This window comes from Mus musculus, chromosome 6 (assembly GCF_000001635.26).
Source record: "Mus musculus strain C57BL/6J chromosome 6, GRCm38.p6 C57BL/6J".
Taxonomy (NCBI): domain Eukaryota; kingdom Metazoa; phylum Chordata; class Mammalia; order Rodentia; family Muridae; genus Mus; species Mus musculus.
Genome location: NC_000072.6, coordinates 136,762,040 through 136,784,040, shown reverse-complemented (window position 1 = coordinate 136,784,040; position 22,001 = coordinate 136,762,040). Strand labels below are relative to the sequence as shown.

At 44.1% G+C, this 22,001-nt stretch overlaps 1 protein-coding gene across 2 annotated transcripts in view; it reads left to right on the top strand.

Annotated features, from left to right (window-relative positions):
- The first annotated feature begins 2,298 nt into the window (after window positions 1–2,298).
- The window catches only part of Gucy2c (guanylate cyclase 2c), an 84,459-nt gene continuing 64,756 nt past the window's right edge, over window positions 2,299–22,001 (top strand). For both annotated transcript variants that reach the window (NM_145067.3, NM_001127318.1), the window contains exons 1-6: window positions 2,299–2,651; window positions 10,255–10,367; window positions 13,912–13,976; window positions 16,837–17,052; window positions 18,314–18,435; window positions 20,947–21,043. In NM_145067.3, the coding sequence (NP_659504.2) occupies window positions 2,435–2,651; window positions 10,255–10,367; window positions 13,912–13,976; window positions 16,837–17,052; window positions 18,314–18,435; window positions 20,947–21,043 (830 nt within the window). In that variant the 5' untranslated portion in view covers window positions 2,299–2,434. The remainder of the gene's footprint in view (window positions 2,652–10,254; window positions 10,368–13,911; window positions 13,977–16,836; window positions 17,053–18,313; window positions 18,436–20,946; window positions 21,044–22,001) is intronic.

The window sequence follows — 22,001 nt, the reverse complement described above, 5'->3', positions numbered from 1 at the left end:
AGCAGTTAAAAGTGCTTACTGCTCTTACAGAAGACCCAAGTTTGGTTCCGTGTACACAACCACCTGTAACTCTGGCTCTGGGGGATCTGACACCCTCATCTGGCCTCCATGGGTACCTGCATACACAAGTTGCAAATAAACTCATGAAGGTACTCACATAAACAAACAAACAAATCTTAAAAAAAAAAATGAGTCCCGTGTATAGAGCATTTCCTTTTAGTAACCCTATCCACTGCTGTTCAATTTAAGGAGCAATACAAAATGTCCTCCTTTTACTAAACACCCGTACTAGTTAGGCTGAGGCAAAGGAACCAGACGGTCCCAATTCTATGCCAAGAGGCAGAACTCCTACCTGTAGTCACCCTCAGGGTCTGTTCAAAAGCTGTGTTCTGTTGAAGGCCATCCCCTTGGGGTCCTGCAAAGGGGGATACCACCAGCTAGAAAATAGACACCCCAGAAAGGCCATTCAAGTGACGTTGGGAGGGGTTGAAATGTAGATCGTATAGATTCCTTTGGGGCGGGGACCTTACTTCTCTTTAGATTGGTCGGATTCCCCCATGGTTCCAATACTTTGCTTGGGAAGGTTGAAAATGCGGTTTAAATTACTTCCATGAAAGATGTGTCATGCCAGTTAACTCGTTCAGTTTTCACATTTGGAAGTCAACATTGAAAACAATGAAGTCCGACCCACCAGCCAGTGCCTCTGTTGAACTCCTAAACCCCCTGTTAAGTACAGGTCCTCTTCTCGCAGCTGCACAGGCAGATACCAAATCCACCTGTCCCAAGCCGGAAGTCGTTATCTTTTAAACCCGCGGACTTTCAGGATTTTAACTATCAGCAAACACCTTTGGGCATCACCCTTGAGTCCTCCCTCTCCCTGGGATCTCAAATTCAAGAAAATACCAGGTCCCGTTGATTCTCTTTTTAGACCTTTTGAGCCCATCTCCTGCTTCTGCCTTTCCCCGCTTTGACTCACGGGTACCATAGAAACAGAAGCCTTATATAAAGGCTCTGATTTTGTTTGCCTCTCTCCGGGACATTTCTTCCTTGACAGCGTGAGTGGGCTTTTCAAAAGTCACGTGACCAGCTGTGGAACTGGCTCAGTAAGTAGAGAGCTTGCCACGCAAGAGTGAGAACTTGAGCCTGGATCCCAGACTCCACATACTGTCAGATGCAGTAGCACACAAATGGAATCCCAGCACGGCCTCAGGGGGAGAATGGAGACTCCTTGGAGATCCCACCCAGATGCGTGAGTTTACCACAAACAGCTGTGAACAAGAGACTCTGTCTCAAGGTAGAACATTAATGCTGACACTCAAGGCTGCCCTCTGACCTCTCTCTACATGTGCACCATGATATGAACACACATACATTGTTTAGAAGTCATTTGACTTACGTGGGGGACTAAGCTAAATCCTCAGATCACAAATTGAAAAAATAAAAATTGACCATGTCAAGTGCTCTTTCTGACTTTTAGAATATAGTCCGAACTCCCAGTCCCTGTCATACCTCTGCCTAGTCCTCTGATGCCTTCTGTTACCACCCGACGCCACAGCATGTCAACCAAGCTGTATCCCTTGTTTCCTCAAATATACCTCACCCTTTCCCACCTCTGTCTTTTCACAATCCATCCTCTTGCCTAACACTGCCGTCCTCCTTCCCACTCAGCCAACGCCCGTTTATCCTCCAGAGCTCAGCTTAGGGACGTTTATGCTCTCCGGGAAACTTCCTTGACTTCTGGACTCATGTTGACTTTCCCCTGCATGCCCACTGTGCTCTGTTCTTTTCTCCATTGTTGACCTTAGCTCTTCATTCATCTGATGTTCGTCTATCCCGTTAGAATGAACGTGTGATCCAAGCGGACATTCATGCATCCACACCGTTGGTGATTGTGTCCCCAGAGCCTTGCTACCATCCAACCCGTAGTGAAGAGCTGATAGATGGAGGTTGGCTGGACCGCAGATGCGCAGCTCATCCTAGTAGACGCTTGTGTTTTGTTGTGCAGCTAAAGCTGAAGTACTAATGGGCTGTCACTGCTGTGCTTGCCGTAAGCCCTTCGACCTTTATTTTCCATTTCATAAAGCCTGATATGTAAAATATACTGCTCCCTTCTTCTCTTCCCTCTTCCCAGTGATGTGTCACAAACGGGTGTATTTTTATTGGATGAGGCCCTGGTAATCCTGTCGTTTATAGCTCTGACCTTTCTGTGTGCAAACACACAAAGTGAACTTTGCTTTACCTCCTACCATAATGTGCCTGCTAATTACTGGCAGCCAGGCTGAGTCTCACGGCCCGTGTGACCAGTGTGGCAAGACCAGAAAGGTGCGTGGGGAAGAGAAGACCAAGGGACTCTGCTAGCGACTCTCCAGAGGGGCTCCCTGTGTCTCTAAAAGCGAGCAATCCAGGGGGGCATGGTGCTACGGTGAGCCAGGTCATGACGTCACTGCTGGGCTTGGCTGTGCGGTTACTGCTCTTCCAGCCCGCGCTGATGGTGTTCTGGGCCTCTCAGGTGAGGCAGAACTGCCGCAATGGCAGCTACGAGATCAGCGTCCTGATGATGGACAACTCAGCCTACAAAGAACCTATGCAAAACCTGAGGGAGGCTGTGGAGGAAGGACTGGACATAGTGCGAAAGCGCCTGCGTGAAGCCGGTAAGACTATGGGAAAGGACTCCTTCTTGCTATGTACGACCTTTTGCTTCAAGGCAGAGACCTCGCAGACTTTGCCCAATCACCCAAACTCCTCTAAATTCATCTCAGAACTCCATTCTCTTTCCTTCCCGGGGAGAGGGGTTGGAGTGAGCTGTGGTCCACCCCACCCTGCTGGAAGAAAAGGTAAAGTGCTCACAGCAGTGACATGCCCTACTTAAATCTGGGTTTCTGGCCAGCTGTAGACATCATGCCTCCTTCTGTAGCCGTTCAGAGGCAAGATTTGGGCTGGATCTGAAATTTCATAAGGCTCCTGGGCATACAGATACTGAACCTTTCTCCACACCTCTTATTCATAGAAAGATTTTTTCCCCTCTGGCAGTGCAGACTCTCCCTGCCTCTCGTGGCTCTCGCTGTCAGATATAGACAGGGTTATACATTTATGATTGAATTCATTGTTGCCTTTCTTGACCTTATCTTTTATTTGTAAAAAAAAAATCAATTTTATAATTTGACATAAAACACGTAAAGAAGGACCAAGTGCCTGCAATAATTTTGTACTGCCTGAATACTCTTTCTCGGTGTCTTGTTTTTGAGACCTTGGTGATTAGTATGGCACAGGGACGATTTTACATCTTCTCTGTCACAACACATCATCCTGCAAATGACTTTCTTAGGGCTACATTGCTACCTCAGTCATCATATGAATCCCTTAGACTAGAAACCATCCCAATTATCTAAAAATTCTCTTCTCAAGAAATATCTAATCGTTTTTAATTTCTTGTGGTTATTTTTTTTACAGTGCTACGATCCTTTTTCTTATATATAGTTCTTTTCCATTCCCAGAGACTCCATTGTCACAAATAGAATTACTGAGTCACTGGGTACTTGGTACATCTTAATGGTTACTTTTGGTCTTAAAGGTGGCATATAATAATCTTCTGTCTAAAACCTTGTGACAAGAATTTACTTCTGTGCATGCATGTAATCTTCCCAGATGTGTCCAGACTAGATTCAGACGCACATGTGCCAGTCTGATGTAGACCTAAGTAGAACTGAGAGGCTGTGTAATAACATGCACATGTTTACTGAGGGCATGATATAGCACACACATGTGTGCTGAGACAGGGTGGTCCGTGGTAAAGAAGTTGGATCTTCGACCTGGGTTAAGATTCTGTCTGTTAGCCTGGGTGTTAAGCGTGGCCATCTCATAGAGGCTCCATTTGTTTCCTGAGAATTTGCCACATGCTAGACAAGTTCTGGAGAATGTCTCATCACACCATCTCTTTAGTCACCACAGCTCTGTGGGTTGGCATGGTGGACAATGGTGTCACAGCAGATGCAAACCACCTTACATCCATTGAAGCAAGATGCAGATCCACTTCTGCCTGAGTCCTATGGGTGTATCATGTTGCCACTGCAAGTGACCCACCACTAACTACACCTCTCACTAAGACAGAGCAATGGAACACTATCATCAGCAAAGATTCGGATTCTGATGGAATTTGGTTCATTGTCCTGCCTGACTATTTACCATAGCTATCACCTGAAGCAAGTTGCCTAACTTTCCTGGTGCTCAGTTTCCTCACGTATAAAACCAGAATAAATGGCAGTCCTGACTGTGGGTAGAACAGGCATTCAATAAGAAAACCCATGGACGCATTTCAGGCAGTGAGGCATATGGGTAACCCATTGCCATTTTGACGAGGTTTTAAAGGTGTTCTAGTCCCCATTAGGAACAGCATTGATGGGAGTGTTGCTGTTACTCAGAGAGGATGTTGCTTGACACATCAAACAAATAGCAGAAAATATTGGTTACCCCCTTGGTTCTGAGTACGTGCAACCTGAACGTGAATGTCTGCTCTGTTATTAATTGAGTGACAAGTTGGTTTTCATTCACTACTCTCATTTGTATCAGTCATAATGCTCAGACAGAAGGATGGGTTCGTAAAGGGAGAGTTCTGTGGAAGAAGAAACAGGCATGCCTAGAAATTGGCACTTGACAACCCATTTTTGCTCCCTCATACTGAACACAAGAGATGCAGGTTAGAGAAGAGAAAGACACTGTATTCTAAATATGTTGAGCATATTTGGAGTGTTTGACATTTGGAAAAAATTTAAAACACTGTATGAGAGCTATTATTGGAAAATATTGATAATTTAAAGGTTGTAGTTGACATCCCGAAGTTAGTGAATAATTTTTGTTATTTTTTTTTGTGTATGTGTGTGTGTGTTGTTTGTTGTTTTGGTTGGTCGGGGGGGTTTTGTTTTGTTTGTTTGTTTTTTAGACTTAGTGACGCTACATGAATATTGAAGAATAAGTAGATAGTAATGTGTGAAAATGGTACAAATAATTTGGAAAGAGATCCCTCCAGTCCCAAGCCCTCAGTTCCTTGAGGACATGTGTTCCATGACTAAGTCCATACCCTGTGTGTGGTCCCATACATTGAGACCCTTCCCCAGACCTCAGAGGGGAACGCCTCTTCCCCATTGACTCTGGATTATGTCACGACGACATAAAACTGCCAGGGCAAGGAATGTGCTTATTTTTAAAGTTTCAATTTGAAGTCATACCATTGTTTGACAAAAAAATAAAAAAGTTCAATCTTTAAAAGAAAAAAAATCACCCCAAATCTGGAGAGATAAACTGAGGATAATCCTCTATCAAATTAAACTACTAGAACAGTGAACTGTAAAATACGTATTGACATCATGGTACAATAGTTCTGTGTCAATGGGTCTCAAGAGTGGATCTTAAAAAAAATCAAGGGCCCTGAATAGTTTCTTATGGTTGTACATATTGATGTTTATTAGATTGAGAATTAAACGCTTGCTCACTAAAAAGTGACAAACAATTTACTAGCTAACATACATTTCATTACTAAAGAAATTTTTTATTTTTTAAGTCAAAAAAAAAAAGAGGAGGGTGAAGGAATGAAATTGATGTAAATGTCTGTGAGTGTCTTTAATGTTCAGCTTAATATATAAGAAGGACATAGTCTTCTGGTTGCTTCTGTATTCAATCTGCTACAACAATCTATATTCTCTAGTTTCTAGAAAGTTCCATTAGAAACAGAGTGGGAAAAGTGAAGGGCTGGTACAATTACGAAAACAGCTGTGAGCTCACAGGGTTGTCCCTCCCCCTCCAAAGTGACTCAACACTCCCCATCAGTGTGCTTCTCAAGAACCACTGTCAGTAAGAGCTCAAAGCTGCTCCAGAACCTCAAAGCTGCTCTAGAACCTCAAAGCTGCTCTAGAACCCCAAAGCTGCTCTAGAGCCCCAAAGTTGCTCTAGAGTCCCAAAGTTGCTCTAGAGCCCCAAAGTTGCTCTAGAGCCCCAAAGTTGCTCTAGAGCCCCAAAGTTGCTCTAGAGCCCCAAAGTTGATCTAGAGTCCCAAAGTTGATCTAGAGCCCCCAGAGTTGATCTAGAACCACAGTGCACATCTCGTCTCCACTCCTTACCAGGGATGGAAGTGAAGCAAGTTACTCTACCTCTAACCTCTTGCCGCTACATTTCAGAATAAATAACCCTTGGTAGGATTCAGCAAAAGGATTAAGTGAATGATTCTTACAAACACTCACAGGTCAGTGTCAGGAACCGACTGACCCAGCTCTCCAGCTCCGTTCTGTCAGTAAGTGGATACAGAACTGGGACCACAATGAGGAAGCCATGTCTGCTTCCAGGTCTGATACAGGATGATTCTCCTTTCTTAGGTCCCTGGGGGTTTACACATGGGTTTTGCTTTGCCACTCATGGTCTGCCTGGAGCCTCAGATTTTTACATTGCTCAGCATCCCTCCATGATGATGGTGGTGGGAAGGAGCCGAGCTCTCACGCTGACGAGGGTAGGGTTGGGAGAGCTTTGGGTTTTCTTTATTTTGGGGGTTTCTTTGGTTTTTGTTGTTGTTTTGTTTGTTTTGTTTTTGGGTGTAGTAAAGCTACACAGATATTGAAGAATAAGTAGAAATTAGTGTGGGAAAATGGTAGAAATGATATGTCAGGGACACAGCTGAGGGAGGAGCTGGCTTACAGTCACCACCGCCTTGCTCAAGATGGGGTTAAACTCTTCCCCTTGACTTACAAGACTGCAGCCAGCCTGCTTGCTACCACTCTTCCTCATACGGGGGTCTGGGTCCACTCCAGCTTCATTTGTACTGAACCCTGACTCCAAATACACTATGTCCTCCCATTTATTTTTAGACTTTGCCTATATGTATTGTATATGCACCACATGTATGTCTGGTGCCCATTGAGATCAAAAGGGGACATGAAATCCCCTGGAACTGGACTTGCAAATAAATGGTTGTGAGCTTCCATGTGGGTAGTGGGACTGATCCCAGGTCCTCTCTAAGAGCAATAAGTGACTTAACTCTCCAGCGCTATTCTTCCTAAGAATATGCAAATTAAGTAGGATAAAGGCTCCACACTGTTTATTGGGGACTGGCAAAATGGCTTAGCCAGTTAAGATAAGTAGAAATTAGTGTGGGAAAATGGTAGAAATGATATGTCCACCAAGCCCAAAGAACTGAGTTCAATCCTTGGAACCCATTTGGTAGGCGAGGAATGACATCCACTACTTACCCTCTGACCTCTACATGCATGCCCCCATGGGTTCTCTGTTCCTCCGTGCACAAATAAACATATACAATGCAAAGAAAAATGTTCAGTAATATGCTGGTTTATGGCTATACTTGCTTTTTAACTGTTTAACTCACCACATGTCCTCCTCCCCTCTGGTTTCCTCTGGTTGGTCTAATCATTGGCCTCTAGTTCAGCTTGTTCTACCCAACAATTACATCTCTCAGCTGGTTCTCCTAGTGAACAAAGTATCAGTGTAAATGTGCTTGGGTTAAACAGTAACCAGAACTGAAGGATGTACTGTACTAGATGTGGTAGGTACATCTCTGCAGCAACTAGAGAAGGACAGAGTTGTTTCTGTGCTCAGAATGATAAGGTCTCAACTTCTAGGAAAACAAACTTTTGAATGTTCCAAATTTTTCTTCTGTTTTGGGTAGACTTTATTCTTTTAAAGATATTATTCAAATGTGGCATGTCAGGCAAACCTCACTTTTACGTGTAAGGAAACGGAAGTCAGAGAGCTTCAAATGGGTTGTATAAGAACACAGAGTGTCACTCATAATGCCACAACAATGTCTGAGGCTTCCTGGTGTCCAGAAGGCCATTTCCTCTTTGGTATCAGACATTTATCCTGAGCTTACCTGTCACTGGGAGAGGACCATCATTTAAAGGACAGAGTTTGCACAAATGGTTCTGCCAGCTCTTTATTATCTTTAAGACGTGGAGCCTAGCAACACCCAGGGATTTTACCACCATGCCTCTGCCTTCACCTAAACTCTGTGTTATCTAAACACCCCAAGCAGGGATGAGCACAGGTCATTTGACTTTGGAAAATGCAGAATATAAAGAATGGTGTTCTAGGCCAGCTGTTAAGAGCACCGGCTGTTCTCAGGGGATCTGGGTTCAGTTCCCAACATCGCAGCTTACAACTCTCGGAAACTCCAGTTCCAGAGCATCCTGTGTTTTCTTCTGGCCTCTGGAGGTCCAAGTCTATACAGTCGTGGTTTCAGGGTCAAAGCCCATTCTTCATTACACATGAGACACATGAGAAGATGCTCCCAATGCTGCTTTTGGGGTCAGGATGTGTTTTCTTGACATTTTAAAATCACTAAGTGCACCTGCATGGCAACTTCTCCTGATTGGTATATTTAATTGCTTGTCACATCCATTCAGAAATCTAATAGACATTTCACAGCCAACGTCTTCACCTGGCTTCTCCCAAAGCTCTCATCCCCCTAGTCACGACTCTACACTTGCAAATTTTCCCCTCTTATTCAGTCTTTGATTTACCAGTAACATTCCCCATTAGCCACTTTCTCAGCACAAGAAATATTGAAGACACTCGCACCCTCTTTTTTCTCAAGTTGCATCCATCAGCACTTTCTTACTGACCCTACCTTCAAATTTCAAAATGCAACCATGTAATCCCCCAACTCATTGCCACTTGTTTATTTCAAGCTAGCCTGAGTTATCAAGAGCCCCCAACTGGCCTCCCTGCTTCTTTCTCCTTCTTGGTCTCCATGATCTATTCTCCCATCAGAATCTCGAGAAGTCCTTTTAAAGTGAAAGTGAGACATGATATTTCTATATATTTAAATGCTCCAGAATGATCCCATTCCACTAAGAAATGCACATACATGAAGATATGACCTTCTTCCAATACCACCCCAAGTCTATTCTACTCCTCGATCACTAAGCAGCAAATGCGTGGGCCTCCTTGCAGATTCTGAGATAAGCCAAGATCGATCCTTATCTGGCTTTTGTTCCTTATTTCCCACACCCACTCCCACCCAGAAATTGTACATGTGTGTGGCTCACATTCTTACATCTCTCAAGTCCTGGCACCACAAAGGGGATCCCGTCCCCATGCTACCAACAATAGCACCATTCTGTGTGATCTCCAGAGAATATGTGGACCTCAGGCAGCCAGGGAGTAATCTTACTTACTGCTGTATTGTGAGCACATAGGAAAGTGTAAGGAGCATAAGAGGAACAGAGTAACTGTGTGTGGACTGATGGATGGATGATAATCAGAGACCAAAGAGAACATGTAATAGCGGCAACTTGGGAACACAAAAGAACAAGATGCCATCCCTATCTACTTTCCCAGTGCTTTCCAGTCCATACTGTAAATGTGCTGAATGTGGGATTATAGAAAGATGAGGAGAGCTGTGGACATAATGAAAACTACTCTTAGGCTGGACCGTGATGATGAATACTTGAATCTACACATGTGCTGAAATGATCAAATTACACTTCCATTCCATATGTCCATAATGGATGAGTTCTATCATGGGTGAATTATTTCTATAATATAAGAGAAAGATAAATGCAGGGAAGGTGCGAGAGAGGGAAGAGAGAGAAAGAAGGAACTCAGAATAGTCTCAGACCTGAACTTGAATATTTGTCTTCATCAGGGTTCTTTAAGGAACAGAACTGATAGAATGAACATATGACTATATATTAATAAAGCTTTCATTGGAGTGGCTCACAGGCTGTGGGCTGAGTACTCCCAACAAAGGCCCTCTCCTGACAGCTCACGAGACTGGAGGCCTCAACAGTCCCCATCTGGTGTTGGAGTTCCAGAGAGATCCTACAGAGCTGCTAGTTTTCAGTTTACAGTAAATTCTCACGAAATGGGTTCAAACACCAGTGAAAGAATAGCTCAGGATAGATGAGCTTGCCAGTGAGAGCGAGGACAAGCAGACAAAAAGGCACACCCCTGCTTCTCTGTCCTTCCTGTCAGCTGCCTCCAGGAGTGGCCCAGACTTAGAGTGGGTCTTCTGATCTCACATTATCTGGATAGGGGTGTGTCTCCCACTTAAAGTAATCAAACCAAGAGAAATCTCTCACCGGTGTGCCCAGATGCTTGGATTGGGTTCCTTGCCAATGTAGCCAAGTTAAGACTCGCCATCACAGATACCTTTCCTCCGCCCCTTGAAATCCACCAGCAAGGGCTGTCTCAGAGCTGAGTAAATTGTGGAAGCATAACACTGGTTTCCTGTTTTTCCTAATTTCTGGGTAATAGACCTAAATGTGACTGTGAACGCGACTTTCATCTACTCCGACGGTCTGATTCATAAGTCAGGTGACTGCCGGAGCAGCACCTGTGAAGGCCTTGACCTACTCAGGGAGATTACAGTAAGTAGCTTTTGGTTTTTGTTTTATTTTGTTTTGTTTGATTTATTTATTTACTATATGTAAGTACACTGTAGCTGTCTTCAGACACACCAGAAGAGGGCATCAGATCTCATTACGGATGGTTCTGAGCCACCATGTGGTTGCTGGGAATTGAACTCAGGACCTCCGGAAGAGCAGTCAGTGCTCTGAACAGCTGAGCCATCTCTCCAGCCCAGTAAGTAGCTTTTGTATGTGTGTAGGTCACACATTCTTTGTCTGGGATGGTTACAGTGAGAAATGTGGGCATGTTTACACAATGCATAGCCTGCACCAGCTGCAGTCATGTTGCTGTATGATCTGAAGGTACCCTGACTTTATAGCACACATCCCAAGAGACATGTGTGTGTGTGTGTGTGTGTGTGTGTGTGTGTGTGTGTGTGTGTGTGTGTGTGTGTGTCCTGGAACATAGTATGTATATGCTTTGATATAGGGGGAATTTTTACTTTAAGTTAACTTTAAAATCTTTTAAAAATTTGTCTTTTTAAAGACTTATTATTTTGAATACATGTCTAAAATTTTTTTTGTCATTGTATATGACTTCAAAATCCTACTCTTACCAAAAGACAGATCATCCTGACCAAAGCGGGGGTAGGGCAGGAAAACATTACCGTTGCATGATTTAATAGATTAAATGAACCTATGGGACCTACAGAAAGCATCCCATCTGACTAACACTGCGAAATGTATACCTCTCCAAGCCCGTGGAAAACCTTATAAAACAGACAATACGTTAGGACACAAAGCAAGTCTCAACAAATAAAAGAAACTTGACATAACTTCTTGCATTTTATTTGAACGCAAATGTAATAAGCTAGAACCCTACAGCAAAAGAAACTGCAGCGAATAGGCAGAGCCCTGGAGGTTGAACAATACACTATTATGCAATGAATTATTGAAGACATTAAGGAGGAATTTTTTAAAACTCCTAAAATCGAGTGAAAATTAAAACACAACATAACAAGAATTTGGGGGGAAACAATGAACACATTCCTGAGAGGGAAATTCATAACTCTGAGTGCTTACATTTAAAGATCAGAAAGATCACACACACACACACACACACAAGAGCTATTCACAGTAATCAACCTAGCTTCATTCTAGATCAGAAGTTCTCAACCTTCTTAATACTTAGACCCTTTAATAGTTTCTCAAGTTGTGGTGACCTCAACCATAAAATTATTTCATTTCTACTTCATAACTGTAGCATTTTGCTACTGTTAGGAATAATGATGTAAATATCTGATATCCAGGTTCTCTGATATGCGACCTCCAAAGGAGTCATGACCCACAAGTTGAGAACTTCTGTGAGTTCATGAATAGTTTAATAATAAATAATTAAAATCAATAAATAATAGATCACATAAATGAACTCAAAGACAGAAATCACATTACCATCTCAAGATATGCATTTGACAAAATCCAACATCCCTTCATGATAAAGGCCCTGAAGATATTAGGAGTAGAAGTAATATATCTCAATATAACCAATGATACATATGACAAGCCTATGGCTGATAGCACAGTAAATGAAGAAAACTCAAAGCATTTCTACAAAGATGAAAAACAAGAGACATCTTCTACTCTTGTTGATTTGCTGATAAAATGTTGAAAGTCTTCAATACAGCAATAAGATGAGAGAGAAAGAGAGGTGATACAAATAGGAAAGGAAGAAGTCAATGTATTCTTTTTATAAATGGGAGGATTCCGTATGTGAGAGCTCCAAAAGACTCTACCAGAAAACTCTCAGAGCTGCTGAACACTGTCAGTAAAATATCCTGATATGGGACTGGAAAGATGGCTCAGCAGTTAAGAGCACCTCTTCCAGAGTCCCTGAGCTCAATTCCCAGCAACCCCATGGTGACTTACAACCATCTGTAGTGGGATCCGATGTGTCTGAAGACAGCTACAGTGTACTCGTATACATAAAATAAGTAAATCTTTTTTAAAAAGTATCTTGATACAAAATTAGCACAAAATCCAGTGGTCTTCTTATATGCTAAGAATAGACATGCATACAAGAAATCAGGAAAACAATCCACTCACAATTGCCTGGAACATAGACCTTGACATAAACTGAAATAAGTGAAAAGCTCCTACCATGTAAAACCTGAAGCACTGAAGAAGGAATTTGAAAAGGACACCAGAAAACTGAATTGGATTGGAAGAATTAATTTTGTAAAAATGTCTCTTTTTTAACAACAGTTTACAGATTCAATGCAAACCACACTAAAATGACAATGTCATTCCTCAAAGAAATAGAAAAAGCGACATCATCATCATCAACAACAACAACAACAACAACAACACACACACACACACACACACACACACACACACACACACACCTTGTTTATTGTGGAAGCACAAAGACCCCAGATAAGCAAAATGACCAAAAAAAAAATGCTGGAGGTCTCACCATATCCAACTTAAGTTATCCTACAGAGCCATATGAACAAACACAGATACAGGGATCAATGAAATGGCACAGAAGATCCAGATATCAAACCACACAGCTATAAGCCCCTGACTTCAGACAAAGGTGTGAAAAATACACACTGGAGAAAAGAATGAAAGCAGCCTCTTCAACAGATGGTGCTGGAGAAACTGGGCATCCACATATGGGTAGACGAGACTAGATCCCTATCTCTCACCTGGCACAAAAACCAACTCCAAATAGACCTAAGACCTGTATGAAAAGCTGGAAACTCTTAAACTGTTCCTGGGAAAAACAGAGAAAACACTTGAAGGTAAACAGAATTGAATAGGGTTCTGATTCAAGAATTAAGACTAGCAACAAATGGAAACCCACAAAGTTAAAAGCATTTGTACAGTAAAGGGAACAGTCAACTGGGTGAAGAGGCAGTCTTCAGAATAAGAGAAAAATCGTTGCTACCTATTTGACAGAGAAGTAATAGCTACCGTATACAAAGAACTAAAAATACTAAATAGCAAGTAAAAAAAGCCCAACCCTATCAGTTAATGGACCAATGAACAGCCAAGCCTCAAAAGATGAAATACTTGTCATTAAAAGCATCCAAACCATTTCTTCTCCCTTGGACTTCAATATCCCTATGCTAGAATCTGCCCAGCCCCCCAAGATTGAAACTCACTATGGTGGATGTGGTATATACATCCTGACATCCATGATATGACCCATGAGGTCCATGTGAAACTTCTAGTATTGTAGTCTCACAATCTGTAACCTCTGGAAGCCCTTTTACAAGAGGCCCAGAGTAAGGGGTATCTTTTACATCTACACGGTTTTAGAGAGCTTTTAATTCTCCTGAGCTCCTTGAAACCCTGTTTAGGGTCAGAGTTAGCAACAGGGAGGAAGAAGTAAGCAAGAATCTTGCTCCTCCCACTTCCATCCTTTGAGTAGCTCCTCCTCGCTCTGCGCACAGACTCTTGGGAATGCATTTCTCATAGTGTTCCCGCCCTCCTCTTTTCTGTGGTCAATTGGATTTGTCTTAGGCTTTAGTGTTTTTCTTTTTTTTTTTTCCTACAGAGAGATCATAAGATGGGCTGCGCCCTCATGGGGCCCTCGTGCACGTATTCCACCTTCCAGATGTAGTAAGTACTTTGGCTGAGTGTTAAATGATTGGGCAAACAGTGTTGTCAAGGCAACAGCGAGGCATGTTGGGCCCCTCATCTCTCTATCATTGCCTTTACCCTTTCCCACATACCTCCTGCTTTGATTGGTGTGTAATGGCTGCAGTAGCTGCCCAGGTACAGTCACTCATAGCTGAGTGTTAGAGGGAGCAAGCTATGAGGAACACTTGAGTTTAATAAAGGAAATTCCCCAGAGTGGGCAGTGGGTAGGACAAGACAGAAGAGAGAGCGTCTTAGTAGAACTCTATTGTGTCACTAGTTTGGAAATGTGGGGAAACAACCAGGCTCTTATTTGAGATGAATAGAAATAACATGTTGAAGTTCTTTGTGTGAAATCCTTTGTGGTTTAGAGAGAGAGAAAAAAAAGCCTTCGATCTATTGTAGAATGGGAACTCTTTCTCTGGATTTAGAAATCTTGACCTTCAATTTCTTTCACTCAGTGAAACTGGCCCTGTTCTGCCAGATCATACATTCCCTGGTCAAAATTCTTCACATTTCCCTGTCAAAACTTTTCTCACAAGCTTTCCCCTCGCTTGTTCGGTTTTCTGAATAAAGAAATACCATTTCCTGATCCAGAGGAGATCGGCATAGGTTTCTCGAGCCAACACAAACCCCTGAAGTTTCTACTGGAAGTCAGCCTGTTGCCTCACGCCCAGCAACTCAGCAGCCCAGAGACTCCGCACACCAAGTCAGGCACACTCAGAAGCATTTCCAAGCCCATCTTCCACACCCAAACAGACGCCCATGGAATTGTGTTCTTCCTTATCTCATGGATCAGGTGCTGATGACATTGCTCAAAAGGAAATCGGGACCCAGGACATTGGTTCAGTACCATGAGAGCTTTCTAAGAGAAAACAGTTTAGTGTTGTCAAAAAGAAAAGAATTGAGTGAAACATGACCTTCCAAATGGAGGTGAGAGGGACACTGGCCAATACAAAGCAGAGAGAGAGAGAGAGAGAGAGAGAGTGAGAGAGAGAGAGAGTGAGAATGCAGTATTGTATAGAAGGCAGTGGTCACTTCTGCTTGAGGGCTGAGTTTCAACTGGGGAAATAACTTCATGAAAAAAATTTGAGTTTTGTGTTGGAGACAGACACTGTCTCAGCCAGAGTTACTATTTATGTGATGAAACATTATAACCAAATGCAACCCAGGGAAGAAAGGGTTTGACTTACATATTTTTCTTATTACTTTTATTTTTTTACAGTCCAGTTGTTGCCCCCGCCCCGCCCAGTTCTTCATTGCATTCTTCTTCCCCTGTCTCTAAGAGGATGCCCTCCCACTAGGCTCCCCACTCCCTAGGGCTTCAAGTTCTCCGGGGTTAGGCGTGTCTTCTCCCACTGAGGCCAGACCTGGCAGTCCTCAGGTGTATATGTGTAGGGGGACTTGTACCAGTAGTGTATGCTGCCTGGTTGGTAGCTCAGTGTCTGAGAGATCCCAGGGGTCTAAGTTAATTGAGACTGCTGGTCTTCATATGGGGTCACACTCCTCCTCAGCTTCTGCTAGCCTTTTCATAATTCAACCACAGGGGTCCCCTACTTCAGTCTAATTGTTGGGTATAAGTATCTGTGTCTGTCTCAGTCAGCTGCTTGTTGAGCCTCTTAGAGGGCTGCCATGCTACGCTCCTGTCTGTAAGCACATCAGAGCATCAGTAATATTGTCAGGCCTTGGAGCCTCCCTTGAGATGGATCCCAAGTTGGGCTGGTCACTGGACAGCCTTTCCCTTACATATCTCGAGTCACAGTCTGTTGAGGGAACCAAGGTAGGAATTTAAACTGGTGCAAAACTAGAGGCAGGAGCTGATGCAGAGGCCATGGAGGAGTGCTGTGTACTGGCTTGCTCAGCCTGCTTTCTTACAGAACCCAGGACCACCAGCCCAGGGATGCACCACCCGAGAGAGGCTGGACCCTCCCCCAACAATAACTAGTTAAGGAAATGCTCTATAGGCTGTCTTACAGCCAGATCTTATGGGGATATAATGATATAAAGATATAAAAGATATAAAGGTGAGATTCTCTCCTCTCATATGACTTAGCTTGTGTCAAGCTGACATAAAAAGAGCCAACGCAGAGCAACAAAGCAGGCACTGGTAGGAAGAAAAGGCATAGGTACACTTGCCATTTGATCACCATTATGATGACTCTTCTAGCTTGTTTTCTGTTGCCGTGATAATTCCATGACCAAAAGCAACTTGGGAAGGAAAGGAGTAATTTCAGCTCGCGGTACATAATGGGGAGAAGTCAGGACAGGAACTCAGGGCAGGAACCTGGAAGCAGGACCTGATGCAGAGGCCATGGAGGGGTGCTGCTCACTGGCTTGCTCCCCATGACCTGCACAGTCTGCTTTCTTATACAACCCAGGACCCCCAGCCTAGGGATGATATTGCCCACAATGGGCTGGGTCCTCCCACCTAAATAAGCAACCAAGAAAAGGCCTCACAGACTTGCCTACAGCCCCACTGATGGAGGCAGTTCCTCAAGTGTTGTCCCTTTTCCCAGAGGACTCTAGCTTGTGTCAAGTTGACAGAGAAAAACACATAACCAGTGGCCATGGTTGTTTAGCATGTAGTTTTCAGTCTCCCTCCCGGCTCACAATTCCCAGCCCAGAGAGCATGAGAAGTCATTTGGAAACAAATCAACGTGATCTAGCATGTAGTCATTTCCCTGTAAACACAGAAAATGGGCAATTATTGTTATTTTTAAAGTCACCCATGTGAGAGGGTCACCTGGACACATGTTTTACTGTCCCCATTTCATTCTTACCATTCATGCCTGTGCCATTGGAGTTAACCCTGGCATTGCTCCCTCTCTCACTTTTACCACAGCCTCGACACAGAGTTGAACTATCCCATGATTTCCGCTGGAAGTTATGGATTGTCCTGTGACTATAAGGAAACCCTAACCAGGATCCTGCCTCCAGCCAGGAAGCTGATGTACTTCTTGGTCGATTTCTGGAAAGTCAACAATGCATCTTTCAAACCCTTTTCCTGGAACTCTTCGTATGTTTACAAGAATGGATCGGAACCTGAAGATTGTTTCTGGTAAGGAAGGCTGTTAATCAGTGCGTCGCCATGGAGAAATGTCACTGTCCTCAGGGACACTGTTGAAATAGATGCCAGTCTGCTTTCTTGCTCATCAAAGAGGCAAAGTGAGTCAGGTATTGTGTGACTACTCAGTGTAGACCACATTTGCAGTACTCTGCCCATGAAAGTGAATTCTTGGTAGTCTTAATGATTCCCCATGGTAAGTCCTCTAAAGACAAATACATTGGATCCTGTTTCTAGAGGATACAAATGAAAGCTAGAAGTCAGTGTTTCTGCACTACTGTGGAAGATATAGCACTGGAGAATGTGTGTTCTGCTAACCAAGCAGCAGTTAGAAAGTATGTCTCTCACATTTTCTCACATAGAGGGAAAGAGGGACAGGAGGGAGCAGGTAAGAAGCATAAGTCTGTGCCTGCAAGGTAGCTCGGGGTGCAGAGGGACTTGCTGCCCAAGCCTGATGACTTGACTTTAGTCCCTGGGACTCACATGGTAGAAGAAGAGAACCCATTCCTGCCAGTTGTCATCAGATTGCCACACACGTGCAGTGTGACACACATACATGTATGTTCACACATGCACACATACTACAACATAAATAGATGAAACATCATTTTAAAATATCATAAGCTCCCGAATCACCAGTAAAAGTGGTGGAGGTGACTCGGGAAGCTAGTTGGTTCTACCAACAGAGCCTTAGAGGCTTAAGATAGGGTGTCACCAGGCACGCACATCTGGGAACCCATGGCAACCAACCCCAGGAGCTCACCCTAGATACTTGGTTGGAAACTGGAATATACAAACACACAATTCCTACAGGGACAGGCATCATTTTACCAGCTCTGAAGTTTAACACTATATAGTTTCAGGGGCTTCTGGGTTATAGTTCAGGCTAGAACCTTCTTGCTCCCTATAGCAGTAGGGAGACAGTAGAAGGAACCCCTTAAATGTCTACAACTTGTACACACACAAAGAATCCCTAACACCCACCCCATACCCTGCCTAGACTAAATAGCCACAATACAAAGCAAAGGCACCGTGGTGGGTTCTGTCTATTAACAGAGGACCTAGGTGTTAGATAAAGACTCCAGCATAGAAGTGGATAGATGGATGGATGGATAGATAGATAGATAGATAGATAGATAGATAGATAGATAGATAGACAGACAGACAGACGGACAGATGGACAGACAGAGATTGAAGGTGGGGCGGCCATGAGGAAGCAAAGCCGACTCAAAGCTTCTCTTTCTTCCTGCTCCAGGTACCTCAATGCTCTGGAGGCTGGGGTGTCCTATTTTTCTGAGGTGCTCAACTTCAAGGATGTACTGAGACGCAGCGAACAGTTCCAGGAAATCTTAACAGGCCATAACAGAAAGAGCAATGGTAAGACAACAACAGGGCCTCCCTCATGGCTGCTGCCTCCCTCAGAGTCCTTTAGGACAATGCCTCTGTAAGCGCTGCCCTCAAGGCCTGCCTCCAAGTTGCTTGTTTGCAAACACCTTCGCCATTTTGTCATTTCTGTTGACTAAACCTAGCTCTCTAGGAGAAAAGTGACATAAAGCAACCACTGATGAAATGAACATAGATACTAACCCAATATCCAGCCTTCATAAACCCACAGAGACCACGACCCACTGCAGGTCAACCATGTAACAGGGCAGTTATCCATCTTGTCTCTGTCACGATCTTTAGGGTTGTGAATGGTTTCATGCTCTCCTTGCTCCCCAGATCTTACTTGACTGGCAAGTTTTTTGGGGATGGGGGTGGGGGTTTCAAGACAGGGTTTCTCTGTATAGCTCTGGCTGTCCTGGAACTCACTCTGTAGACCAGGCTGGTCTCGAACTCAGAAATCTGCCTGCCTCTGCCTCTCCAGTGCTGGGATTAAAGGCGTGCACCACCATTGCTGGCAACTGGCAAGTTCTTAAACTAACAAATACTTAGCCATGGCAGCAAGTGATTGACTTTCCCTGAGAGGAAATCATCGCAATTCGTTCTTTACTTCTGATGTGTCATTGCGTGGCAAAGCACCCGACCCTCTTCTAGAATCTCAGGGCTCAACTGCCCCAGCTAACTGCATGTTCCCGGCTCTTGTTGAACTGCTTGCTTACTTGCTTCCTCTGCAACTTCCAACAACCAAGATGTAGTTTTTCTGGGTTCTTTGTCTTTCAAAATTCCCTGTAATGTGCATTAGGGCTACTCAGTGAGAAGTGTCTCTCCCTAGGCAATCACTGGCTGGGTTCATACAGTCTCAGTTCCTACTGAGTGGTCTTTGAGTTTTTACCCCATCAGAAATCCAAGGTATGACTGGATTTGTGACTAGACCTCAAACCATGATTCTCAACCATGACCTGCTACTGGTTATGTAGCCCCTTAGACAGAACCACAAGGCAAGCAAAGATGACCAACCTTCCTCGGTTTCCTGGCGCAGAACTCACATGTCCAGTGAGCTAAAGACTGGGTGTGAAAGGCTAGCAGATAAAAGCTTTCTCATCAAACTGTTAAATGATCTGCTATACTTTGCAGGGAATTCCCTTCCCAAGCAAGGGCACATCAGAAGTAATGAACGAATTGTGGTGATTTCCTGTGAGGGAAGACCCTCGCTTGGCAAGTTGCCCAACATTATTCAAACAATCACTGCTATCACCAAGTATTTGCTATTTTAGGAACTTACCAGTCAACCAAGATAAGGGGTGTGGGAGGAAAGCAAATGTCATTCATGATCTTAAAGAGTTTATAGGTCACCCGGGTGACACAGCTTATAAAAAAAAAAAATCTAACAAAAGCCTATGTGGCAATACATGCCTTTTGCTAACCCCAGCATTTGGGAGATGGCATGAGGCCAGCCTGTTCTCTGTAGTACATTCCAGGACAGCTGTCTACATGGTGAGACCCTGTCTCTAAACAACAGCACAAGTCCCCATCTACATGGTGAGACCTGTCTCTAAGCAACAGCACAAGTCCAAGGAAGCTCTAGCTCCTCCCACACCCATCCACACAGAGACAGCAGCTACATTCATGGTAAAGGCTCAGAGTGGTTCCATCACTCAAATTTCTAAGATCAGACTCTGAGTTAAAAAGCCACAGACACAGCCCAAAGATGGTTGCTCAGGAGGATATTAAAAACTATTCTCACATTCCCCTTTCAAACAATTGAACAGATGACAAGGTGGGGGCCACCCATTGAAGAAAATAGCATTTGGAAATATCACTCCCACCCAGTGCAAGAGACTACTATACAATAAGTGTAGCAGGGCTCAAAAATGAGTCCTACTCAGGAACTTTTTCCATCATCTTCTTTCCTTTAGCCCCTTCTATTTTCGAGATTCCACACAGTTCAATCCAGACTCCATAACTAAATGCAAAATGAGGCAGAAGAGCTTTGGGGACTTGAGATTAATCCTTAAAAAATGTAAAATGAGGGACAGGTGTGTTGTTACATGCCGGAAATCCTAGCACTCAGAAGCTGAGGCAGGAGGATTGCTATGAATTAGAAGCCATCCTGGACTATGTAGTAACTTCAAAGTCAGTCTGGAATATACAATGAAACTCTGACTTAAAGGCAAAGAAGGAAGGAAGGAAGGAAGGAAGGAAGGAAGGAAGGAAGGAAGGAAGGAAGGAAGGAAGGAGGGAGGGAGGGAGGGAGGGAGGGAGGGAGGGAGGGAGGGAGGGAAGGAAGGAGGGAAGGAGGGAGGGAGGGAGGGAAGGAAGGAGGGAGGGAGGGAGGAAAGGAAGGAAGGAAGGAAGGAAGGAAGGAAGGAAGGAAGGAAGGAAGGAAGGAAGGAAGGAAACATACCACCATAAATAGAATGAATATGTTGGGCTCAAATCAGGAAAGCTGTCACTCCTGCTTCATGTGCACACCATCACCTGTCACTTTTTCTTTCTTTCTTCCAGTGATTGTTATGTGTGGCACGCCAGAAAGCTTCTATGATGTGAAAGGTGACCTCCAAGTGGCTGAAGATACTGTTGTCATCCTGGTAGATCTGTTCAGGTTGGTATAATGCTCGGGAAAGCCTCTTCCCTTCAGAAAGGAAGTGCGTCAATGGCTACCAAAACAGCCCCCTCTCTCTTGTGTGGGCAGCCGCCATGATGGCCGCATTTGAACTGAAGTCCCATTGCTTTCTCAGAATACCTTCATGTTTACCTAACCATCTGTGATGTTAAGCAGAGATATAATCCTTGACGCCTGACAGGCATCCAAATATACAGTCGCCTCACCTGGGAGGTCCAGATGCCCACAGTATCCTAATCTCCTTTGTTCAGGAAAGGATCCAGCAGCTAAGACCTGGACAGTGGTTTCCCTGGGGAGATAGGGCTTGCTCCTGTGCTGTAGTTGTCAATGGTCTTTGGCCTCAGATTATTATTTTTTTCCATCAGCCACCTTTGGAAAGACTAAAGTTGAAAACAACAAGATCTGATCTGTACAGTTACTCTTTATCCTCGGTGGAACCAGTTACTCGGGGATGGTACCTTCCTCTATTGCTTCTCTGACACTGAGCAGAGAAAACCATGACAGAGACAGACAGAGACAGAGACAGAGACAGAGACAGAGACAGAGACAGAGACAGAGACAGACAGATAGAGGAACCACTTCGCTAACAGTGCCAAAAGCAGTCCTTAGGTTGGAGCACGCCTGGAGGAGGTGCCAGCGGTACACCTGTGCCCCTTGTCCCACAGGCGCATTATATGACGCACTTATCTCCCTGGGTCATTAATCATTACCTGTGCGCCTTCATCTGCTGCAGGGACTCTCCTGGATCTGCCTAGTCATCCCCCGATACTAAACACACTTTTCCCAGCTTGAGAGGAAAGGGAGTCCTGGAAGGGCAGGCCTGGTGGACAATTGAATGGTCATGAAGATAAGCGATCCGTCTAGCTAGCTCTTCAGCTGTAGGCAGTTAGGAAAGAGGGCAAGCAATGTTCTCAGCGTTTCCCTCCCACCCTCCAGT